Below are 16,631 nucleotides of genomic sequence, written 5' to 3'. Positions count from 1 at the left end.
TACTGGTTTGGACTGGTTTATACTGGTTTGTACTGGTTTGGACTGGGAGGGTGGGAATTGAGGGAAAAAAGGCAAAAATTGGTGAAAAATGAGTAAAGAATGGGGGAAAAAGGGTTAAAAAGTGGTGAAAAAAGGGTTAAAAAGGGGAGAAAAGGGGATTTGGGGTTACTGGTTTGGACTGGTCTGGACAGGTTTGGACTGGTTTATACTGGGAGGGTGGGAATTGGGGGAAAAAAGGAGAAATTTGGGTAAAAATTGGTGAAAAATGAGTAAAAAATGGGGAAAAAAGGGTTAAAAGTGGGGGGAAAAGGGGATTTGGGGTTACTGGTTTGGACTGGTCTGGACAGGTTTGGACTGGTTTATACTGGGAGGGTGGGAATTGGGTGAAAAAAGGAGAAATTTGGGTAAAAATTGGGGAAAAATGAGTAAAAAGTTGGTGAAAAAATGGGGAAAAATGGGGAAAAAAGGGTTAAAAGTGGGGAAAAAAAGGGTTAAAAAGGGGGGGAAAAGGGGATTTGGGGTTACTGGTTTGGACTGGTTTGGACTGGTTTGTACTGGTTTATACTGGGAGGGTGGGAATTGGGGGGAAAAAGGCGAAAATTGGGTAAAAACTGGGGAAAAACTGGGGAAAAAAGGGTTAAAAGTGGGGAAAAAAGGGTTAAAAGGGGGAAAAGGGGATTTGGGGTTACTGGTTTGGACTGGTCTGGACAGGTTTGGACTGGTTTATACTGGGAGGGTGGGAATTGGGGGAAAAAAGGTGAAAATTGGGTAAAAATTGGGGAAAAAATGGGGAAAAAAGGGTTAAAAGTGGGGAAAAAAGGGTTAAAAGGGGGAAAAGGGGATTTGGGGTTACTGGTTTGGACTGGTTTGGACTGGTCTGGACAGGTTTGGACTGGTTTATACTGGGAGGTGTGGGAATTGGGGGAAAAAAGGTGAAAATTGGGTAAAAACTGTTTGAAAAGGGTTAAAAATGGGGAAAAAAGGGTTACTGGTTTATACTGGTTTATACTGGTTTGGACTGGGAGGGCACTGGGAGGGATTGGGTGGTGCTGAGTTGATCTGTACTGGTCCATACTGGTCCGTACCGATCCATACCGGTCTGTACTGATCCATACCGGTCCGTACTGATCCATACCGGTGTATACTGGTCTATACTGGTTTATACTGGTCTATACTGGTTTATACTGGTTTGGACTGGGAGGGCACTGGGAGCGACTGGGAAGGGATTGGGTGGTGCTGAGCCTGATCTCTACTGGTCCATACTGGTCCATACTGGTCCGTACTGGTCCGTACTGATCCATACCGGTCCATACTTGTCCATACTGGTTTATACTGGTTTATACTGGGAGCGACTGGGAAGGGATTGGGTGGTGCTGAGCCTGATCTGTACTGGTCCATACTGGTCTGTACCGGTCTGTACTGATCCATACCGGTGTATACTGGTCCATACTGGTTTATACTGGTCTATACTGGTCTATACTGGTTTATACTGGGAGGGACTGGGAAGGGATTGGGTGGTGCTGAGCCTGATCTGTACTGGTCCGTACCGATCCATACCGATCCGTACCGATCCGTACCGGTCCGTACTGGTCCATACCGGTCCATACTTGTCCATACTGGTTTATACTGGTTTATACTGGTTTGGATTGGGAGGGACTGGGAAGGGATTGGGTGGTGCTGAGTTGATCTGTACTGGTCCGTACCGGTCCGTACCGATCCATACTGATCCATACCGGTCCGTACTGATCCATACCGGTGTATACTGGTCTATACTGGTTTATACTGGTCTATACTGGTTTATACTGGTTTGGACTGGGAGGGCACTGGGAGGGACTGGGAAGGGATTGGGTGGTGCTGAGCCTGATCTGTACTGGTCCATACTGGTCCGTACCGATCCATACCGGTCTGTACGGATCCGTACCGGTCCGTACTGCTCCATACTGGTCCATACTGGTTTATACTGGTCTGTACTGGTTTCCGCAGGCGCTGCGCCGCTGCCGCTCCCTGCTGGGCCGGGGCCGCTGGCTGGGGGCGGGGCAGGCGCTGCTGGACGGGGGGAGGGGCCGCTACCTGCTGGCCAAGGGCGGGGCCCTGCTGCTCAAGATCCGGTGAGGGCCGGCGCCTCGTTTGCATCTCATTTGCATCTCATTTGCATCTCCTTTGCATGCACGGGCGGCGGGTGGGGCGGTTCCCAGACCATCCCAGACCCCTCTCCCAGTCCATCCCAGTCCATCCCAGTCCATCCCGCTTCACCCCAGCCCCTCTCCCAGTCCATCCCAGTTCATCCCAGCCCCTCTCCCAGTCCATCCCAGTCCATCCCAGTCCATCCCAGTGACCCCAGACCCCCTCCCAGTCCATCCCAGTCCATCCCAGTCCATCCCAGTGACCCCAGACCCTCTCCCAGTCCATCCCAGTCCATCCCAGTCCATCCCAGTGACCCCAGACCCTCTCCCAGTCCATCCCAGTCCATCCCAGTCCATCCCAGTGACCCCAGACCCTCTCCCAGTCCATCCCAGTCCATCCCAGTCCATCCCAGTGACCCCAGACCCCCTCCCAGTCCATCCCAGTCCATCCCAGTCCATCCCAGTGACCCCAGCCCCCCTCCTAGTCCATCCCAGTTCATCCCAGCCCCTCTCCCAGTCCATCCCAGTTCACCCCAAACCCTCTCCCAGTCCATCTCAGTGACCCCAGACCCCCTCCCAGTTCACCCCAGCCCCTCTCCCAGTCCATCCCAGTCCATCCCAGTCCATCCCAGTGACCCCAGCCCCCATCCCAGTCCATCCCAGTCCATCCCAGTGACCCCAGCCCCTCTCCCAGTCCATCCCAGTCCATCCCAGTTCCTCCCAGTTCCCTCCCAGTCCCTCCCAATCCCCTCCCAATCCCTCCCAATCCCCTCCCAGTTCCCTCCCAGTCCATCCCAGTTCACCCCAGTTTACCCCAGACCCCCTCCCAGTCCATCCCAGTCCATCCCAGTGACCCCAGACCCCCTCCCAGTCCATCCCAGTCCATCCCAGTCCATCCCAGTGACCCCAGACCCCCTCCCAGTCCATCCCAGTCCATCCCAGTCCATCCCAGTGACCCCAGACCCCCTCCCAGTCCATCCCAGTTCACCCCAGTTTACCCCAGACCCCCTCCCAGTCCATCCCAGTCCATCCCAGTGACCCCAGACCCCCTCCCAGTCCATCCCAGTCCATCCCAGTGACCCCAGACCCTCTCCCAGTCCATCCCAGTTCACCCCAGACCCCCTCCCAGTCCATCCCAGTCCATCCCAGTTCACCCCAGCCCCTCTCCCAGTCCATCCCAGTTCACCCCAGCCCCCAACCCGTGGCCCCGCCCCCTCATTTCCCCGTCTCATGAATATTCATCAGGCTGGAGGAGCTGCGCGTGCTGTTGGACACCTACCCCGCCCCCACCGTCCAGGCCCACCGGCGAATCAGGTGCCAGCCCCGCCCCCCTCATTAGCATAGCCCCGCCCCTCGGCAGCGTCACCCAGCCCTGCCCCTCATTAGCATAACCCCCAGCCTCATTTGCATAACATCAGCCCCTCGGCAGTGTCACCCAGCCCTGCCCCTCATTAGCATAACGCCCAGCCTCATTTGCATAACATCAGCCCCTCGGCAGTGTCACCCAGCCCTGCCCGTCATTAGCATAACCCCCAGCCTCATTTGCATAGCATCGGCCCCTCGGCAGCATCACCCAGCCCTGCCCCTCATTAGCATAAGCCCGATCCTGCCCCTCATTAGCATACCATTGTCCCAACCCTCATTAGCATAACCCAAGCCTGCTCCCCCTCATTAGCATAGATGCAAACTGCCCCGACAGGGCCCTGCCTCCTCATTAACATAACGTTCCTCATTAGTGTAGCCACACCCCTCATTAACATAATGACAGTCCTCATTAGAATGGCCACAACCATCATTAACATAACCACACCCTCATTACCATAAACCCCTCATTTCCATACCCCCCTCATTACCATAACCCCTCCTTATTATAACCCCACCTCATTACCGTAGCCCCTAATTACCGTAACCGCTCATTACCATAACTGCACCCTCATTACCATAACCCACCGCTAATTACCATAACCCCACCCTCATTACAATAACTGCTCCCTCATTACCATAACCCCACCCCTCATTTGCATAACCGCACATTCCCACAATTCCTCCCTACCATAACCAACACTCATTACCATAACCCCACCCCTCATTTGCATAGCCCCTCATTCCCATAACCCCTTATTACCTTAAGCCCACCATCATTACCATAACCCCTCATTTGCATAACCCCTCATTACCATATCCCTACCCTCATTTCCATACCCCTAATTGCCATAACCTGCCCTCATTACCATAACGCCACCCTCATTTCCATAACACCTCATTACCATAACCCCACCCTCATTACCATAACGCCACCCCTCATTACCATAACCCCACCTTTCTTTCCATAACCCCTCCTTACCATAATCCCCCTCATTACCATAATCCCTCATTACCATAACCCCCTCATTTGCATAACTTCTCATTACCATAACCCCACCCTCATTACCGTAACCCACCCCAGTTACCATAACCCGCCCTCATTACCATAGCCCCCTCATTACCATAGCCCCCTCATTACCATAACCCCCTCATTACCATAACCCCCTCATTTGCATAACCTCTCATTACCATAACCCCACCTTCATTACCATAACCCACCCCAATTTCCATTACCCGCTCTCATTACCATAGCCCCCTCATTACCATAATCCCCTCATTACCGAAACCCACCCTCATTACCATAACTACTCATTTGCATAACCCTGCATTACCATAACCCCACCCTCATTGCCATAACCCACCCCTAATTACCATAACCCACCCCTAATTACCATAACCCCACCCTCATTACCATAACCTGCCCTCATCACCATAACGCCACCCCTCATTACCATAACGCCACCCCTCATTACCATAACCCACCCCTAATTACCATAACCCCACCCTCATTACCATAGCACCACCCTCATTAACATAGCACCACCCCTTATTTCCATAATGCCACCCCTCATTACCATAGCACCACCCCTCATTACCATAACGCCACCACTCATTACCATAACGCCACCCCTCATTATCGTAGCACCACCCCTCATTACCATAACCACACCCTCAATACAGTAACCCGCCCTAATTACCATAACCCGCCCTCATTACCATAATCCCACTCTCATTACCATAGCGCCACCCCTCATTACCATAACCCCACTCTCATTAGCATAACGCCACCCCTCATTACCATAACCCCACCCTCATTACCATAATGCCACCCTCATTACCATAACCCCACCCTCAATGCAGTAACCCACTCTCATTACCATAACCGCACCCTCATTACCATAACCCCACCCTCATTACCCTAACCCCACCTTCATTACCATAACCTGCCCTCATCACCATAACGCCATGCCTCATTACCATAACGCCACCCCTCATTACCATAACCCCACCCTCATTGCCCTAACCCCACCCTCATTACCATAACCTGCCCTCATCACCATAACGCCATGCCTCATTACCATAACGCCATGCCTCATTTCTATAATGCCACCCTCATTACCGTAACCCCACCCTCAATGCAGTAACCCACTCTCATTACCATAACCCCACCCTCATTACCATAACCCCACCCTCATTACCATAACCCCACCCTCATTACTATAACCCCACCCTCATTACCATAACCCGCCCTCATTACCATAACCCACTCTCATTACCATAACCGCACCGTCATTACCATAACCCCACCCTCATTACCATAACCTGCCCTCATCACCATAACTGCACCCTCATTACCATAACCCCACCCTCATTATCCTAACCCCACCCTCATTACCATAACCTGCCCTCATCACCATAACGCCATGCCTCATTTCCATAACGCCACCCCTCATTACCATAACCCCGCCCTCATTACCATAACCCCACCCTCAATGCAGTAACCCGCTCTCATTACCATAACCCCACCCTCATTACCATAATGCCACCCTCATTACCATAACCCCACCCTCAATGCAGTAACCCACCCTAATTACCATAACCCGCCCTCATTACCATAACCCCGCCCTCATTACCATAACCCCACCCTCATTCCCATAACCCCATTCCCATAACCCCGCCCCCTGACCAAGCCCCGCCCCCTTTCCAGGGACTCCCTCGCCGGGGGGCGCCGCGCGGCCGAGGCCGAGGCCGCCATCTTGGGGGCGGAGCTGGCGGCGCTGCGGGAGCTGGGCCCGCAATTCCGGGCGCTGGCGCTGGAGCTGGGCCGCATCCGCCAGGAATGCGCCCAGAAACGCTGGGCCCTCCTCCAGCTCCGCCCCCCGCCCCCGTGACGTCACCGCGCCTCATTAAAATACCGCCGGCCACGCCCACTCGCCGCCGCCTCCTCTTTTCTGTGGGTGGGGTGGGGCGGGTGATTGACAGCTGGGATGGGGGAAATTCCAGCTTGGTCCCCCCCCCCAAAAATGAACCCAGAATTCCCAAAATTCTCCCCAAAATTCACCCGGAAACGCCAAAAAAGGGAATGGGGGCGGGGCCAGCTGGGTGATTGACAGGCGGGACGCGCCGCCTCCCGCGGTGATTGACAGCTCGCAGAGCGCTCTCATTGCCTCAGAGCCTCTTGTGGGCGTGCCCAGCGCTCTTCGCCTTGATTGACAGCTGAGAGCGCGTTTCTATTGGCTGCAAGCCCCACCGGGGGCGGGATTCCCCTTCCCGCCACTGCTTTGATTGACAGCCAGCCCCGCGCTCTCCCATTGGCTGCAGTATTCCCGCCTCCGCCGTGATTGGCGCCTCTCCGCGCTCTCCTATTGGCTCCCCGTTCGCCGTGGGCGGGCGCAATGGTTGCGTTTTGATTGACAGCGCCGCCTCGCTCTCCTATTGGCCGCGCGGGAGGCGGGCTCGGCGCTGATTGGCCGCCGCCTCACGGAGGGGGCGGGAGCAGAAGCGCAGCGATGGCGGCGGGGCCGGGAGCGGCGGGCGCCGCTCGCGTCTCCTCAGGCCGCGACCTGAGCTGCGTCCCGGAGGTGGCGGGAGCGCTGGGGGCCGTGGCCAGGCAGGGGTGAGAGCGGGACCCCCCAAAACCCCAAAAAAGATCCCAAAAGTCCCATTCGGGAGCCTTAAAAACCTTCCCTGAAATCCTCCCCTCCACCCCCTCGTGTGCCGGGAAGGGCCCAAACCGCCCGTGGGAGCCTCAAACCCTGTCCGGAATCTCCAAATCCCCTCAGGGATCCCCCAAATCCCCTCAGGGATCGCCACATTCCTTATGGAATCCTCAAATCCCCTCAGGGATCCCCCAAATCCCCTCAGGGACCCCAAATCCCCTCAGGGATCGCCACATTCCTTATGGAATCCTCAGATCGCCTCAGGGACCCCAAATCCCCTCAGGGACCCTTCAAATCCCCTCAGGGATCCCCCAAATCCTCTCAGGGATCTCCACATTCCTTATGGAATCCTTAGATCGCCTCAGGGACCCCAAATCCCCTCAGGGACCCTTCAAATCCCCTCAGGGATCCCCAAATCTCCTCAGGGACCCCCCAGATCCCCTCAGGTATCTCCAAAATCCTCTCAGGGACCCCAAATCCCCTCAGGGATCCCCCAAATCCCCTCAGGGACCCTTCAAATCCCCTCAGGAATCCCCAAATCCTCTCAGGGACCCCAAATCCCCTCAGGGATCCCCAAATCCCCTCAGGGATCCCCCAGTTCCTCTCAGGGACCCCCAAATCCCCTCAGGGACCCTTCAAATCCCCTCAGGAATCCCCAAATCCTCTCAGGGACCCCAATTCCCCTCAGGGACCCCAAATCCCCTCAGGGACCCCCCAGTTCCCCTCAGGAATCGCCACATTCCTTCTGGAATTCCGAGATCCCCTCAGGGATCCCCCAAATCCCCTCAGGGATCTCCACATTCCTTATGGAATCCTTAGATCGCCTCAGGGACCCCAAATCCCCTCAGGGATCCCCCAAATCCCCTCAGGGATCCCCAAATCCCCTCAGGGATCCCCCAAATCCTCTCAGGGACCCCAAATCCCCTCAGGTATCTCCAAAATCCCCTCAGGGACCCCAAATCCCCTCAGGGATCCCCCAAATCCCCTCAGGGATCGTCACATTCCTTCTGGAATCCTCAGATCCCCTCAGGGACCCCAGATCGCCTCAGGGATCCCCAAAATCCCCTCAGAAATCCCCAAATCCTCTCAGGGACCCCAAATCCCCTCAGGGACCCCCAAATCTCCTCAGGGATCCCCAAATCTCCTCAGGGATCCCCCAGATCCCCTCAGGGATCTCCAAAATCCTCTCAGGGACCCCAAATCCCCTCAGGGACCCCAAAATGCCCCAAAATCCCCTCAGGGACCCCCCCCAAATCCCTCACGGACCCCAAAATCTTCTGAGAGACCCCGAAATCCCCTCAGGGATCCCCAAATCCTCCCAAAATCCCCTCAAATCCCCTCGGGGACCCCAAAATCCCCTCAAGAACCCCAAAATCCCCTCAGGGATCCCCAAAATCCCCTCAGGGATCCCCAAAATCCTCCCCAAATTCCCCCAAATCCCCTCAGGGACCCCAAATCCCCCCCCCCCCCAGTCCCTCCCAGTTTGCTCCCAGTTTGTCCCCGTCCCTCCCAGTTTGTCCCGAACCCCTCCCAGTTCCCTCCCAGTTCCCTCCCAGTCCCTCCCAGTTCCCTCCCAGTTCCCTCCCAGTCCCTCCCAGTTCCCTCCCAGTCCATCCCAGTCCCTCCCAGTTTGTCCCGAACCCCTCCCAGTTCCCTCCCAGTCCCTCCCAGTCCCTCCCAGCCCCTCCCAATCCCCTCCCAGTTTGTCCCAGTTCCCTCCCAGTCCCTCCCAGTTCCTCCCAGTTCCCTCCCAGTCCCTCCCAGTCCCTCCCAGTCCATCCCAGTCCCTCCCAGTTTGTCCCAATCCCCTCCCAGTTCCCTCCCAGTTCCCTCCCAGTCCCTCCCAGTTCCCTCCCAGTCCCTCCCAGTCCCTCCCAGTCCCTCCCTGTTCCCTCCCAGTCCCTCCCAGTCCCTCCCAGTTCCCTCCCAGTCCATCCCAGTCCCTCCCAGTTTGTCCCAATCCCCTCCCAGTCCCTCCCAGTCCCCCCCAATCCCCTCCCAGTCCCTCCCAGTCCCCCCCAATCCCCTCCCAGTGCCTCCCAGTCCATCCCAGTTTCCCCAGGTTCGATTTCCTCTGCATCCCGCTCTTCCACCCCCGGCACCGGCGCGAGTTCGGGCTGGAGCCGGCGCGGGACCGCCCGGGACCCCAGACCCGCTCGGACCTGGTGCTGGCCGGCAGAGGTCAGCGGCACTGGGAGCAACTGGGACAAACTGGGAGCGACTGGGACAAACTGGGAGCGACTGGGACAAACTGGGAGGGACTGGGAGGGGAGAAACGGCGAAAAAAACGGCGGAAAAAGGGTTAAAAATGGAGGAGGAAGGGTTAAAAATGGGGGTTTGGGGGGACTGGTTTGGACTGGGAGGGACTGGGATAAACTGGGAGGGACTGGGACAAACTGGGAGCGAACTGGGAGGGGGAAAAATGGGGCAAAATGGGGGGAAAAGGGTTAAAAATGGGGATTTGGGGTTACTGGTTTGGACTGGGAGGGACTGGGATAAACTGGGAGGGACTGGGAGGGAACTGGGACAAACTGGGAGGGACTGGGACAAACTGGGAGCGAACTGGGAGGGGGAAAAATGGGGCAAAATGGGGGGAAAAGGGTTAAAAATGGGGATTTGGGGTTACTGGTTTGGACTGGGAGGGACTGGGATAAACTGGGAGGGACTGGGAGGGAACTGGGACAAACTGGGAGGGACTGGGACAAACTGGGAGCGAACTGGGAGGGGGAAAAATGGGGCAAAATGGGGGGAAAAGGGTTAAAAATGGGGATTTGGGGTTACTGGTTTGGACTGGGAGGGACTGGGATAAACTGGGAGGGACTGGGAGGGAACTGGGACAAACTGGGAGGGACTGGGACAAACTGGGAGCGAACTGGGAGGGGGAAAAATGGGGCAAAATGGGGGGAAAAGGGTTAAAAATGGGGATTTGGGGTTACTGGTTTGGACTGGGAGGGACTGGGATAAACTGGGAGGGACTGGGAGGGAACTGGGACAAACTGGGAGGGACTGGGACAAACTGGGAGCGAACTGGGAGGGGGAAAAATGGGGCAAAATGGGGGGAAAAGGGTTAAAAATGGGGATTTGGGGTTACTGGTTTGGACTGGGAGGGACTGGGATAAACTGGGAGGGACTGGGAGGGAACTGGGACAAACTGGGAGGGACTGGGACAAACTGGGAGCGAACTGGGAGGGGGAAAAATGGGGCAAAATGGGGGGAAAAGGGTTAAAAATGGGGATTTGGGGTTACTGGTTTGGACTGGGAGGGACTGGGATAAACTGGGAGGGACTGGGAGGGAACTGGGACAAACTGGGAGGGACTGGAACAAACTGGGAGCGAACTGGGAGGGGGAAAAAATGGGGCAAAATGGGGGGAAAAGGGTTAAAAATGGGGATTTGGGGTTACTGGTTTGGACTGGGAGGGACTGGGATAAACTGGGAGGGACTGGGAGGGAACTGGGACAAACTGGGAGGGACTGGGACAAACTGGGAGCGAACTGGGAGGGGGAAAAATGGGGCAAAATGGGGGGAAAAGGGTTAAAAATGGGGATTTGGGGTTACTGGTTTGGACTGGGAGGGACTGGGATAAACTGGGAGGGACTGGGAGGGAACTGGGACAAACTGGGAGGGACTGGGACAAACTGGGAGCGAACTGGGAGGGGGAAAAATGGGGCAAAATGGGGGGAAAAGGGTTAAAAATGGGGATTTGGGGTTACTGGTTTTGACTGGGAGGGACTGGGACAAACTGGGAGGGACTGGGAGGGAACTGGGACAAACTGGGAGGGACTGGGACAAACTGGGAGCGAACTGGGAGGGGGAAAAATGGGGCAAAATGGGGGGAAAAAGGGTTAAAAATGGGGATTTGGGGTTACTGGTTTGGACTGGGAGGGGACTGGGATAAACTGGGAGGGACTGGGAGGGAACTGGGACAAACTGGGAGGGACTGGGACAAACTGGGAGCGAACTGGGAGGGGGAAAAATGGGGCAAAATGGGGGGAAAAAGGGTTAAAAATGGGGATTTGGGGTTACTGGTTTGGACTGGGAGGGACTGGGATAAACTGGGAGGGACTGGGAGGGAACTGGGACAAACTGGGAGGGACTGGGACAAACTGGGAGCGAACTGGGAGGGGGGAAAAATGGGGCAAAATGGGGGGAAAAAGGGTTAAAAATGGGGATTTGGGGTTACTGGTTTTGACTGGGAGGGACTGGGACAAACTGGGAGGGACTGGGAGGGAACTGGGACAAACTGGGAGGGACTGGGACAAACTGGGAGCGAACTGGGAGGGGGAAAAATGGGGCAAAATGGGGGGAAAAGGGTTAAAAATGGGGATTTGGGGTTACTGGTTTGGACTGGGAGGGACTGGGACAAACTGGGAGGGACTGGGAGGGAACTGGGACAAACTGGGAGGGACTGGGACAAACTGGGAGGGACTGGGAGGGAGGAAAGTGGGGGAAAAATGGGCAAAGATGGGTGGGAAATGGTTAAAAATGGGGAGAAAGGGTTAAAAATGGGGATTTGGGGTTACTGGTTTGGACTGGTTTATACTGGTTTGGACTGGGAGGGGGGAAAGGGGATGGGGGAGGGTCTGTGAGGGGATTTGGGGTGAATTTGGGGGATTTTGGGATCCCTGGGGTGGATTTTGGGGTGAATTTGGGGGAATTTGGGGTGAATTTGGGGATTTTCGGGTCCCTGGGTGGATTTTGGGGTGAATTTGGGGGATTTGGGGGATCCCTGAGTTGGATTTTGGGGTGAATTTGGGGGATTTGGGGATCCCTGCGTTGGATTTTGGGGTGAATTTGGGGGATTTTGGGGTCCCTAGCGTTGGATTTTGGGGTGAATATGGGGGATTTTGGGGTCCCTGGGTGGATTTTGGGATGAATTTGGGGGATTTTGGGGTGAATTTGGGGGATTTTGGTGTCTCTGGGTGGATTTTGGGGTGAATTTGGGGGATTTTGGGGTCCCTGAGTTGGATTTTGGGGTGAATTTGGGGGATTTTGGGGTCCCTGAGTTGGATTTTGGGGTGAACTTGGGGGATTTTGGGGTGAATTTGGGGGATTTTGGTGTGTGTGGGTGATTTTGGGGGTGAATTTGGGCCATTTTGGTGTCCCTGAGTTGGATTTTGGGGTGAATTTGGGGGATTTTGGGGTCCCTGAGTTGGATTTTGGGTGAATTTGGACGATTTTGGGGTGAATTTGGGGATTTTGTGGTCCCCGGGTGGATTTTGGGGTGAACTTGGGTCATTTTGGGGTCCCTGAGTTGGATTTTGGGGTGAATTTGGGCGATTTTGGGATGAATTTGGGGTGAATTTGGGGGATTTTGGGGTCCCTGAGTTGGATTTTGGGGTGAATTTGGACGATTTTGGGGTGAATTTGGGGGATTTTGTGGTCCCCGGGTGGATTTTGGGGTGAATTTGGGCGATTTTGGGATGAATTTGGGGTGAATTTGGGGGATTTTGGGGTCCCCGGGTGGATTTTGGGGGTGAATTTGGGGATTTTGGGGTCCCCGGGTGGATTTTGGGGTGAATTTGGGCGATTTTGGGATGAATTTGGTTTGGGGGATTTTGGGGTCCCCGGGTGGATTTTGGGGGTGAATTTGGGGGATTTTGGGGTCCCCGGGTGGATTTTGGGGGTGAATTTTGGGGGATTTTGTGGTCCCCGGTGGATTTTGGGGTGAATTTGGGCGGTTTTGGCTCGCAGACTGGAACACCCTCATCGTGGGGAGCTCTCGCCCTGGATCCGCCCGGATTCGCCCCTGGAGCACGTCCGGAGCAACTCCCAGAAAGTGAGCGCGGATTTGGGGCATTTTCGGCCAATTTGGGCAATTTGGGGAGATTTGGGGCTTTTTGGGGCATTTTGGGGAATTTTTGGGTCCATTTTGGGGTGATTTTGGGGAATTTTTTGGGTCCATTTGGGGGCGATTTTGGGGGGTTTTGGGTTCATTCAGAGGGATTTGGTGGAGGATTTGGGGAATTTGGAGGATTTGGGGAATTTTTGGGATAAATTTGGAATTCCGAGCTCCAGGCCCTGCATTTGGGGCGGATTTTGGGCTGAATTTGGGCGGATTTGGGGCAGAATTTAGGTGGAATTCTGGGAATTTCGCCGGATTCCGAGCGGGATTTTGGGAGAAATTCCAGGAATTTTGGGAATTTTGGGAAACTTTGTGAGTTTTTGGGATAAATTTTGGGATAACTTTGGGAATTCCGAGCTCCAGGCCCTGCATTTGGGGCGGATTTTGGGCTGAATTTGGGCGGATTTGGGGCAGAATGTAAGGCGGAATTCTGGGAATTTCGCCGAGTTCCGAGCAGGGTTTTGGGGGAATTTTTGGGATTTTTGGGAATTTTGGGATAACTTTGTGAATTTTTTGGGATAATTTTGGGAATTCCGAGCTCCAGGCTCTGCATTTGGGGCGGATTTTGGGCTGAATTTGGGCGGATTTGGGGCAGAATTTAAGGTGGAATTCTGGGAATTTTGCCGAGTTCCGAGCAGGATTTTGGGGGCATTTTGGGGGATTTTGGGAATTTTGGGAATTGTGGGATAATTTTGGGATACATTTGGGAATTCCGAGCTCCAGGCCCTGCATTTTTGGGCGGGTTTTGGGCTGAATTTGGGCGGATTTGGGGCAGAATTTAAGGTGGAATTCTGGGAATTTCGCCAAGTTCCGAGCAGGGTTTTGGGGGAATTTTTGGGATTTTTGGGAATTTTGAGATAACTGTGTGAATTTTTGGGATAACTTTGGGAATTCCGAGCTCCAGGAGCTGCATTTGGGGCGGATTTTGGGCTGAATTTGGGCGGATTTGGGGCAGAATTTAAGGCGGAATTCTGGGAATTTCGCCGGATTCCGAGCGGGATTTGGGGGAAATTCCAGGAATTTTGGGAATTCGGGGAATTCGGGGATAACTTTGGGAATTCCGGCTGTTCCAGGCCCTGCGCCAGGAGCTGGATTTCGGGGCCTACCTGGGCCTGGGCCGCTCACCTGGTGCCCCTCAGGGGGGGCCACAACCCCAACCTGGCGCGGGGGCTGAGCGCCCACCTGCACTGCGGGCACCACTCCACACAGGTACTGGGACAGACTGGGAGGGACTGGGAGGGACTGGGAGGGACTGGGAGGGGATTGGGAGGGGAAAAAAACGGTGAAAAACGGGTGAAAAATGGAGGAGAAAGGGTTAAAAATGGGGATTGGGGGGACTGGGAGGGACTGGGAGGGACTGGGGGGAAACTGGGAGGGGATTGGGAGGGACTGGGGTGGACTGGGAGGGACTGGGAGGGACTGGGAGGGACTGAGGGGAAACTGGGAGGGGATTGGGAGGGACTGGAGGGACTGGGAGGGACTGGGGGGGACTGGGAGGGACTGGGAGGGACTGGGGGAAACTGGGAAGGACTGGGAGGGGACTGGGATGGACTGGGAGGGACTGGGAGGGACTGGGAGGGACTGGGAGGGGATTGGGAGGGACTGGGAGGGACTGGGAGGGAACTGGGAGGGACTGGTTTGTAGTGGGACAGCTCCAGGGGGTCACTGGGAGGTCCCCAGTCCCTTATTGGTCCTTACTGGTTTGTACTGGACTGTACTGGTTTATACTGGACCATACTGGTTTATACTGGTTCTTACTGCTCCGTACTAGTCCATAGTGGTTTATACTGGTCCATACTGGTTTATGCTGGTCTGTACTGGCTCTTACTACTCCATACCAGTCCATACCAGTTCATACTGGTTTATAGTGGTCCATACTGGTCCATAGTGGTTTATCCAGGTTTATACTGGTTTATATTGGTCCATACTGGTCTGTACTGGTCTGTATGGGTCCATACTGGTTTATACTGGCTTATACTGGTCCTATACTCATCATCATACTGGTTTATAGTGGTCCATACTGGTCCATACCAGTCCATACTCGTTTATACTGGTTCATACTGGTCCATACCGGTCCATACCGGTCCATACTGGTTTATACCAGCCCATACTGGTCCGTACTGGTTTCTTACTGGTCCGTACTGGTCCGTACTGATCCGTACTGGTCTTTACTGGTCTGTACTGATCCGTACTGGTCTGTACTGGTCCTGTACTGGTCTGTACTGGTCCGTACTGATTCTTACCGGTCTGTACTGGTCCTTACTGGTCCGTACTGATCCGTACTGGTCTGTACTGGTCCTTACTGGTCCGTACTGGTCCTTACTGGTCTGTACTGGTCCTTACTGGTCCGTACTGGTCCTTACTGGTCCGTACTGGCAGTTCTGGGTGCAGGTGCCGCTGGTGGCGCCCGAGGACGGCCGCGATGACGTCATCGGCAACGAGGCCCCGCCCCCCCGAGGGCGGCAACGAGGAGAGGACGTGGGAATGGTGCGAAAAAGGGCGATTTTGGGCAAAAGGGGGAATTCGGGGGGGAAATGGGAATTTGGGATAAAAAATGGGAATTTGGGCAAAAAAAAGGGGGAATTTGGGGGGAAAAATGGGGATTTGGAGGGAAAAAGGGGGAATTTGGGCAAAGAAATGGGGAATTTGGGATAAAAAATGGGGATTTTGGGCAAAAAAAAGGGGGAATTTGGCGGGAAAAATGGGGATTTTGGGATGAAAAATGGAGGTTTTGGGGAAAAAAAGGGGGATTTTGGGGGGAAAATGGGGAATTTGGGGGGGAAGGGGGAATTTGGGCAAAAAAGGGGATTTTTGGGGGGAAAAATGGGGATTTTGGGCAAAAGGGGGAATTTGGGGGGAAAAAGGGGGAATTTGGGGGGAAAAATGGAGATTTTGGGAAAAAAAGGGGGAATTTGGGGGAAAAATGGGAATTTGGGCAAGAACGGGGGGTTGGGATAAAAAATGGGGATTTTAGGCAAAAAACAGGGAATTTGGGATAAAAAATGGGGAGTTTGGGGGGAAAAAAATGGGGATTTTGGGGTGAAAATGGGGATTTTGGGCAAGAATGGGGGGGTTTGGGATAAAAATGGGGATTTTTGGGCAAAAAATGGGGAATTTGGGGGGAAAAATGGGGATTTGGGGGAAAAAATGGGGATTTTGGGGGAAAAATGGGGATTTGGGGAAAAAATGGGGATTTAGGGGGAAAAATGGGGATTTTGGGCAAAACGGGAGAATTTGGGCAAAAAATGGGGAATTTGGGGGGAAAAAGGGGAATTTGGGCAAAAAAAGGGGGAATTTGGAATAAAAAATGAGGAATTTGGGAAAAAGGGGAATTTGGGCAAAAATGGGGATTTTGGGCAAAAATGGGGAATTTGGGGAGAAAAATGGGGATTTTGGGATAAAAAATGGGATTTGGGGGGAAAAATGGGGACTTTGGGCAAAACGGGAGAATTTGGGCAAAAAATGGGGAATTTGGGGGGAAAAAGGGGAATTTGGGCAAAAAAAGGGGGAATTTGGAATAAAAAATGGGAATTTGGGAAAAAGGGGAATTTGGGCAAAAAAAGGGGGAATTTGGAATAAAAAATGGGGAATTTGGGGGAAAATGGGGATTTTGGGCAAAAATGGGGAATTTGGGGGGAAA

At 54.3% G+C, this 16,631-nt stretch overlaps 1 protein-coding gene and 2 long non-coding RNA genes across 3 annotated transcripts; 2 read left to right on the top strand and 1 right to left on the bottom strand.

Annotated features, from left to right (window-relative positions):
• The first annotated feature begins 1,059 nt into the window (after positions 1–1,059).
• LOC125320896 lies at positions 1,060–6,421 on the top strand. The gene is made up of 3 exons (XR_007201338.1): positions 1,060–2,108; positions 3,369–3,437; positions 6,196–6,421. It is a non-coding gene; the product is annotated as an uncharacterized LOC125320896 (long non-coding RNA).
• Positions 4,137–4,710, bottom strand: LOC125320904. The gene is made up of 3 exons (XR_007201345.1): positions 4,650–4,710; positions 4,383–4,523; positions 4,137–4,187 (listed from the first exon to the last, which is right to left on the bottom strand). It is a non-coding gene; the product is annotated as an uncharacterized LOC125320904 (long non-coding RNA).
• A 561-nt stretch (positions 6,422–6,982) lies between the features above and the next one.
• Positions 6,983–15,500, top strand: PRMT5 (protein arginine methyltransferase 5; the record flags this gene model as incomplete). Its single annotated transcript, XM_048293314.1, has 5 exons — positions 6,983–7,104; positions 9,210–9,328; positions 12,841–12,925; positions 14,065–14,200; positions 15,371–15,500. Coding segments are annotated over exons 1-5 (577 nt in total), but the record flags the coding sequence as incomplete, so codon positions are not given.
• Between the last annotated feature and the right edge of the window lie 1,131 nt (positions 15,501–16,631).

This window comes from Corvus hawaiiensis, unplaced genomic scaffold (assembly GCF_020740725.1).
Source record: "Corvus hawaiiensis isolate bCorHaw1 unplaced genomic scaffold, bCorHaw1.pri.cur scaffold_271_ctg1, whole genome shotgun sequence".
NCBI lineage: Eukaryota > Metazoa > Chordata > Aves > Passeriformes > Corvidae > Corvus > Corvus hawaiiensis.
Note: the sequence above shows the minus strand (reverse complement) of the source record. Positions and strands in the feature narration are given on the sequence as shown.